The 8,705-nt window shown below is 40.3% G+C and overlaps 1 protein-coding gene across 1 annotated transcript; it reads right to left on the bottom strand.

Moving 5' to 3' along the window:
• Positions 1 to 5,193: 5,193 nt before the first annotated feature.
• Positions 5,194 to 8,341, bottom strand: LOC118363585 (H/ACA ribonucleoprotein complex subunit 1-like). The gene is made up of 7 exons (XM_035744581.2): positions 8,236 to 8,341; positions 7,619 to 7,835; positions 7,234 to 7,388; positions 6,991 to 7,050; positions 6,183 to 6,303; positions 5,951 to 6,070; positions 5,194 to 5,839 (listed from the first exon to the last, which is right to left on the bottom strand). Exons 2-7 carry the CDS (start codon positions 7,821 to 7,823, stop codon positions 5,829 to 5,831), a joined length of 672 nt encoding a protein of 223 aa, XP_035600474.1. The 5' UTR covers positions 7,824 to 7,835; positions 8,236 to 8,341; the 3' UTR covers positions 5,194 to 5,828.
• Positions 8,342 to 8,705: the final 364 nt, after the last annotated feature.

The raw sequence follows: 8,705 nt of genomic DNA, 5'->3' as shown, positions 1-8,705 counted from the left end.
CAGCAAATGAGTTAGAACAGGAGAAGAGGATGCAGTTGATAGTGGAGGGTGAGCAGTGTGGGTGGTTTGTAGAACAGCTGCAGTGACGCTGATTGTTTTCTCTGGCTCATCACTTCTTAACTAAAAGAAAGATAGATTTAGAAATGAGTTAGACATTGGCATAGTTCAACAGCTGAAAAGCCTTAATTAACATACTCCCACAGATAGCAAGATATTTCAGTATGCACTGAATGAAGTATTCACTCATCCCCATTTACAATTGTATTAATCAATGAAATAACTTATACTATAGCACATTCAATGACATTATTATTGTAGGCTATAGGCTCCTCCTGTATCTACCTTGTACAATTTAATGATGTATCATACCCATCAACATTTACAATTTAATTGATCAATTAGATACATAATACTAGCACATACAGTTACATTATTGTAAAATAGGCTACCCCTGTATCCAGATTATATTAGGATACCGTTATGATTTCATTGGTCTTGTAAGGCATGATTTTAGGTCCTCGATCAAAGTTGTATGTTGTGTCTCATTTCCCTTCTTCAGTGAACAGTACTTATGCATCCCCCATTCAATTCAGTTTGAGTGTGAATGTGTAGGCCTATTGACAGTGGAAAAACAAATCCATAGCTCCAGCACACAATGGCATGTATGTGTAGCGTATGACAATGTAAAATATGTATATATCCTATAGTAAAATGGCATGTAGGGGTAGTGTATTACAATGTAAAATATGTATATCCTATAGCAACATGTGTATATTTTAATGTACAATTGAATTGATAAATAATAATAACATAAAAAATTGCGTTATTATTGTACACTAGCCTACTCTACACAGTAAATAATATTGCGTACGTGCTTTCAACTCGTTATCAACAAAAATGTATTATTTTCAAATAAACCACATTTTCCTTATCAACACAATAGGTCTAAATATTTCCTAACGATATCACAACTTAAAAATAGCCTACTTACTCCTCAATTGGATCAAGGACATCTTGGTAATTATTTTCATTGTCTCTAAGGAAACTATCTGGGGCAGACACTCGAAAATCGTCTCTGCCGCTTGTAAAAAAACAAACAAATTAATGTTTGTGTCTCCTCCGAGCTCACAAATACCGTGCCAGTCTCTCACTCTATGAACGGTCACTGCTATCCGGTTTCCTTGGGAAGTCCTTATCCTGAACCCTAAACCCTAAACCCTAAACTAATACAAAACTTAACCATTGTACACTTATACTTGACAGAGGAAGGGACATCCCAAGGATCCCGAATACCACGGACCCTCTGGGACAGCATGTGAACTCCTCTATTTGACTGAAAGCCACGGACACAAGTCTTATTGGTTGTCTGATTTAGGCTACTGGGGAACTGGTCACAACACAGTCTGTGATTGGCTAACAACATTTAGATCTGTTTACAGTGAGATAAGATAACATACCATGCCATGAGGTGTTGAGGGAAAGACAGATTACATATAGATTGGACATAATCTTTTCTAGGCCATTAGTGATAACAGGAAATACACAAGCCATAGGCTACACTCGGAGGCTACTTCGGAATGTCGGCTTGCACTGAGAAAATTGTACGTTTCTAACATTTATGGTTGACATTTAATTAACACCTTATGACTTTCATTAACACGCAGGCGTCACACAGACGTTAGTAAGACGTTGGTATGAAGACATGTTAGTTGACCTTACACGCAGGTGTTACGCAGATGTTATTTAGGCAGCCAAACGGTGGTACGTTGCATAGGCTTAATTAAGTCTCTTAACACCCCCTATATATTTTAGTCGTTCGTTTGACCTGCTGGCAGCAACGAATTCTACAGCAGGATTAATAAACACTCATGCCGTGACGTGCTCTGACCAACAACTGTCCTCTTCTTCTTTGGTATAATGGCTTTCACAAAAACTATGTGTGCATTCCACCAACTACGTGCGGGTGGAAAATAAAGATCCCCAAAATGAAATAATGCGGTGTAATTTAAAAAATATACAGTTGAAGTCGGAAGTTTAAATACTCCTACACCAAACACATTTAAACTCAGTTTTTCACAATTCCTGACATTTAATGCAAGTACAAATTCCTTGTTTTAGGTCAGTTAGGATCACCACTGTGTTTAAAGAATGTGAAATGTAGTAGATATAATAGTAGAAAGAATGATTTATTTCAGCTTTGATGTATTTTGTAACATTCCCAGTGGGTCAGAAGTTTGCATATTTTGTTGCATTGCTTTTAAATAGTTTAACTTGGGTAGCCTTCCAAATAGTTTAACTTTTCTGGTAGCCTTCCACAAGCTTCCCACAATAAGTTGGGTGAATTTTGACCCATTCCTCTGACAGTGCTGGTGTAACTGAGTCAGGTTTTTAGGCCTCCTAACTCGCACACTCTTTTTCAGTTCTACCCACATATTTTCTACAGTATTGAGGTCAGGGCTTTGTGATGGCCACTCCAATGCCTTGACTTTGCTGTCCTTAAGCCATTTTGCCACAACATTGGAAGTATGCTTGGGGTCATTGTCCATTTGCGACCAAGCTTTAACTTCCTGACTGATGTCTTGAGATGTTGCTTCAATATACCCACATAATTTTCCTACCTCATGATGCCATCTATTTTGTGAAGTGCACCAGTCCCTCCTGCAGCAAAGCACCCCCACAACATGATACTGCCACCCCCGTGCTTCACGGTTGGGATGGTGTTCTTCGGCTTGCAAGCCTCCCCCTTTTTCCTCCTAACATAACAGTGGTCATCATGACCAAACAGTTCTATTTTTGTTTCATCTGACCAGAGGGCATTTCTCCTAAGAGTATGATCTTTGTCCCCATGTGCAGTTGAAAATTTAAGTATGGATTTTTTATGGCGGTTTTGGAGCAGTGGCTTCTTCCTTGCTGAGTGGCCTTTCAGGTTATGTCGATATAGGTCTCGTTTTACTGTGGATATAGATACTTGTACCTGTTTCGTCTAGAATCTTCACAAGGGCCTTTGCTGTTGTTCTGGGATTGATTTTCACTTTTCGCACCAAAGTACATTCATCTCTAGGAGACAGAACGCGTCTCCTTTCTGAGCGGTATGACGGCTGCGTTTGTCCCATGGTGTTTATACTTGCATACTATTGTATGTAAAGATGAACGTGGTACCTTCAGGCATTTGAACATTTCTCCCAAGGATGAACCAGACTTGTGGAGGTCTACCATTTTATTTCTGAGGTCTTGGCTGATTTCCCCATGATGTCAAGCAAAGAGGCGCTGAGTTTGAAGGTAGGCCTTGAACTACATCAACAGGTACACTTTAAAATACCTCAAATGTTGTCAATTAGCCTATCAGAAGCTTCTAAAGCCATGTCATAATTTTCTGGAATTTTCCAAGTTGTTGAAAGGCACAGTCAACTTCTGTCCCACTGGAATTGTTATACAGTGAAATAATCTGTCTGCAAATAATTTTTGGGAGAATTTACTTGTCATACACAAAGTAGATGTCCAAAATGACTTGCCAAAACTATAGTTTAACAAGACATTTTTAGATATACATTTGAAGTCAAAGTTGACGTACACTTAGGTTGGAGTCATTAAAAATGTGTTTTTAACCACTACACAAATCTATATGGTATAGTCTGTCTCCATTCTCATGAGAAAAGTAAATAGCATTATAAATCAGGATAGTAACTGTATATATATATATGCTCAATGAAATAATACAATTACAAAGTTGACATATATCAACACAATTTTAAGGGCATGACAAATATAACAAGTCTGTTGTTCACTGCAACAATATCAGTTGCTTGTCTCAAATACAGCATGAAGCAAAAAGTGTTACAACACATGTGCTGATACCACGTTATATATTTCTTACGATCTTCAACAATTAAATACATTCGTATTCAACGTGTGCCTTGTACAAACGTGTTTTCTATTCAGTGTGTGACTCAAACCTCAAGATGAAGGAAAAACAAAACACCGATGGGCAGAGTCAAACATGCGCCCACATTGAGCCCAGCCCCGAACTGCACACAGCAGTGATACATTCCTCAAAGAGTAGTTCACAATCTAGTCCAATTACGGCCACAAATAGACATCGTTACAAATGTACCAAGAAATGTGCATTGTTTAAGGCACACATATACAAGTCTGTCACAAATGACAGCTCCAATAAGCCCCTTATGGTGAACGAGAGGCTTGTAGAAGCATTACTATTTTGAGTTTTCCATTCATCGTTTGCCGGTAGAGGGTCCTGCATGCTCTGGGCATTACTGACTCAAATGAACACAATCAGTTGAAGGATTCACTCTTTTGAGTTGAAAAAATCTGAGTGAGTAAAGAGCCAACCTTGCGGGCAGCTTTAAGAACTAGTCTAAAGACCAACCAGGAACGCTGTTGGCACGCTGAGTACCATGATTGGCAAAAACCTATGAAATCCTCACACAACATATGCAGTGAATGGGCATGAAATGTGGGCTAAATACAATTACAGCAAACATCTTATAAAAGGATAATATCAGTCAATTGGTACATTTGTGACAAATTGATGCTTGAAGTAGCAACATTGTGGTTTGAGGCAAGTGGACTAGTTACCGATCTGTGACAAAAAAATAATAAAAAAAGCACTGGCTTCTTGGAGGACAGTATTCACATATAAGGAGGGGATTTTACTACCCCTTCTTAGAAGCACCCTGCATACAATCTGAACAGGGAAACCAGCCACTGAAGTGAGGCATTAACATATGACACTGCAAAGCAATTTCCTTTAAGTGTGTGGAGTAGCTCTCATGTTGACCACATAGCTGTTAAAGCAAGAAGTATTGCCCAAGATTAGTCACTGTAGCCATTCAGGAGACATTATGGCTGGATATAGGACAGCAACAAGCTGGACCGAAATGAGACCCTGACAAAAGTGTGGTGTGACAACTCAAATGCTCACATCCATAGAAGCAGCTAACAAACTGCAATATTTTTATGCTGCCTTCATCAGAACGATGGGGCATGCCTTCGCAGTGAGAGCTGCTGGATCATTTGCTTTGACAGTTGTACTAGCAAGTTGTATTTCCATACCTGAACAGTTTGGACAAAAAAAGGGTGTTGGAAACAGACACAATCAGCTTGAATTTAAAGGATGTGCTTCAGGAACACAATGCTAATATCGCATTAGTGGAAATAAAAAGTCACACGTCCAAATAAATTGGAGCGACCTACAAAGCACGGTTTAATCAAAGGCTTTTCTTTACAAAAAGACAGCAATACTCTAATCACATTTGATTATCTGTGGTTAATAAGAATATTTTCCACTTATTGTAATGAAAACAAATGAACTCATGTCCATCATATCATCCACAAACAAACATCGGGGTTTCATCGATTTCTGGCTTTATCAATATTGAAATGACTGTTGCACTCCACCATGACATTGATAACAGTCCAGTGCCCCCAAGGGGCCCATATTTTGGTCTAACTGAAAGCTCTGAATCATAGCCAACAGTATAAGAAAAACAATGTGACGTATCCAAAATGTACCCCCCAAAAAACATCCAGTGTGAACAATGTTGAAGAGTTGCAAAAGCAACTGGGCTATTAATGATTGCTGTCACAGGGAATGCTGAGTGCATTCAAAGATCAGTAAATAAAAGCCAACCATTCACACATTATTCATCAAAGATTGGTGTACAAAAACAAATTGACAGCTGAGCAGTATAAAATTATGCAACGCCTGTTCTCCATAAGTCAAGTTGAAAAGAGCCAAGCTCAGGCATCGCAACTATATGCTTCCTGCCGCTATTGACACTTGGCGAGGATCCGAGGCAAACAGTTTGTCATCATCTCCCACCTGGATGATAGAAAAAGGCATATCAACACCACAAAAACATGAAATGCAAAGCAGCTTTACAACTTGTCTATTCACGTTCATTTAGATTCCTTTTCTAGGATTTGGCCTTACCCCTGAATCCTCGTCCACCGCCACCTCCTCTACCTCTGAATCCCCCTCCTCGACCACCACCAAAACCACCTCTGCCAAATCCACCACGGTCACCACCCCCTCTGCCACCACGGAATCCACCTGGGAGGGCAAAAATATTTTTTGGGGTATAAAAATTTACTCACATTCCCACCCCCTTTTATTCACAAGAAAAACAGCCATGGGGCCTGAGCTGTTGACATTTTGCTCTTACCTCCACGGGGACCTCCTCTTCCACCTCGACCTCCTCTGCCTCCCCTTGGGGGACCCTTCTCACCCGGGGGCCTGGGAAGGAACCTCTGGAGTGGTAGGAGTTTCATTGGGTCTACATAGAACTGTGGAGCAGAATATAATGAGTTACGGGATACATGCCATAGCTATGTTTATGCAATAGATGAATTAGCTGACAAAGTCACAGAAATGTACATGCTTCCATGGGACAGTCGTCAGCGTTACGTGATTCTGGATGCTAGCAAGAATGACAAGAAACTGCCCTGTGGGGAATCTTAAGTGTTTTGTTTCAGCTTGTTCTTGACACTGTCTTGTTTCGAGTTATTGTAACCATATTTCATGTAAACGCTAATATGGCTTAAGTTTTACTAACTAGCTCAGAAACTACGTATGAGACATGGGTTCATTGTGCAAATATATTTGTTTTCAATAAACATCGGACAGAATTTGGGTTACATGTTGTCAAAAGTCTAAGCCAACCTCTGTTTTGCCCCATAGTGGTGCACGTGTCGGTTGTTGCTAAACAATCAACTAATTGACCAAATTTATGGTCAATCCGAAAGAGGGTCCACGAGAAAATGGAAGTACACGTCGGCTGTGTGGAAGTGCCACGCAGCGCTCAGTGAACCTCCATAAAAAGGCCTTTACGTACGATTTATAGATGATTGGTTGACAGGCGAGCGGGGGTAGGCTCTGATATCTTGCATTGTCTGTTATAACACCAGTTCAAACATGAAAGCACGTTTAATTACCATCAGCTCTGTTACATGTAATACACTGATATTGCTTACCTTCTGTAGTTTCTTGAATGAGGATGCCTTCATATTATCTGAGAGTTTAACAGAGAAATACTGTTTCTTCAGGTTAAGGGGCAAACCAGTGTCACTAATGACATGAAACTCATTGTTAACCAGTAGAAACAGAATTCAAGCATACAAGTTTTACAGTGTTATTAATGAGATCAAGAAAATTAAACATGTTCCCAAACACTTCACAGATGACTTTGGTTAGACAAAGAAAGATTGAAAGGATACAAAGTCACGTAGTTGGCCGAAGATTTCATCCACTTTCCCGATTTGCTCCTTGTTTTCCAAGTACACGGGTGCATTGAAGTAGGGAACTTTGTTCTCCTCAGTTACACACTTGCACACAATTTCATCCTCACAGGGGTGCATGAATTCTCCTAATGCTGCAGAGACAAGAGCAAGGACATCTGGTCAGTACAGGAAAAAAAATAATAAACTGGGAACAGTATGTGAAAGTACAAATGTTACAATGCCAGGCAGACTCTCTCATATATATATATATATTCCAGATGTACATGTGGTATAGTGTAAATTCAATATGCAAAGCATTAACAATTCCCTTTCCATCACTGGAACGCGATATGGGTGCATCACATGGCGGTCTCCATCTTACCAACCACATATTCTGGAGGGCCATAGTCTTGGAAGCCCCCTCGACCTCCTCGTCCACCACCTCGGAAACCGCCGCCACCACCTCGACCCCCATATCCTCCACCACCACCACCGTATCCTCCTCCACCACCACCGTATCCTCCTCCACCACCACGGTTGAATCCACCACCACGGCCCCCTCTTCCACCTCCTCCTCGGAAGGACATGTTCTAGTGTACCTGAGAAAGTTGGGAGGACGGGAGATAAGATTAAGTTGCATAGATACAATTCAAAGCAATTCACTTCCAAATACTAGACATGGTCTTCAAACATTGCCAGTGACGTTAGTGGATGTTTCCAAATGCTTTGCTGGCTAAATACCACGATAAAACTAGCTCGCTAGCCAACGAACAGTAACATGATTTAACTAATGACTTGATCAATGCATGATTTCACGTTTATGAACTATATCAGTACAGCAACTTCCAAGGGATCAATTGAACAAGCTAGCTAGCCAGCTCGACTACTTATTTTCAACATATCAAAAGACTACAGTATCACGATATGCTTTGCTGAGCACATTATGGTCGCGTCGTGCAACTTATGAAATACACATATATATATATTTGATTGACATACCTTTGCACCACAAATAAGCTCAGCTGATGGAGGAGTGAAGTGTGCCAGACACAAGTTCTACGCGACGAAAACACATGTGCTTTCAGGTGGTGCCGTAAAGTGAGAACTATAGAGATTGATAGAAGTCTCTTCAGGAATATTTAAATAATAAAGGCCGAGGAGGTGTGGTATATGGCCAAAATACCACGGCTAATGGCTGTTATTCGCACGACCCAACGTGGAGTTGCTGGATACAGCCCCTTGGCCGTGATATATTGCCCATATACCACAACCACCCCGAGGTGTCTTATTGCGATTATAAACTGGTTACCAACATAATTAGAACAGTAAACAAGTAATGTTGCAACCTACCTGTGGAATATAGTCTAATAGACCACCGCTTTCAACCAATCAGCACCCAGGACTCCAACTACCTGGTTAAAAAAAAAAAAAAAAACATTTTAGCATGGGCATTCAGAGGTGCTGGGTTA

Source organism: Oncorhynchus keta, chromosome 30, assembly GCF_023373465.1.
Source record: "Oncorhynchus keta strain PuntledgeMale-10-30-2019 chromosome 30, Oket_V2, whole genome shotgun sequence".
Lineage (NCBI taxonomy): Eukaryota > Metazoa > Chordata > Actinopteri > Salmoniformes > Salmonidae > Oncorhynchus > Oncorhynchus keta.
Note: the sequence above shows the minus strand (reverse complement) of the source record. Positions and strands in the feature narration are given on the sequence as shown.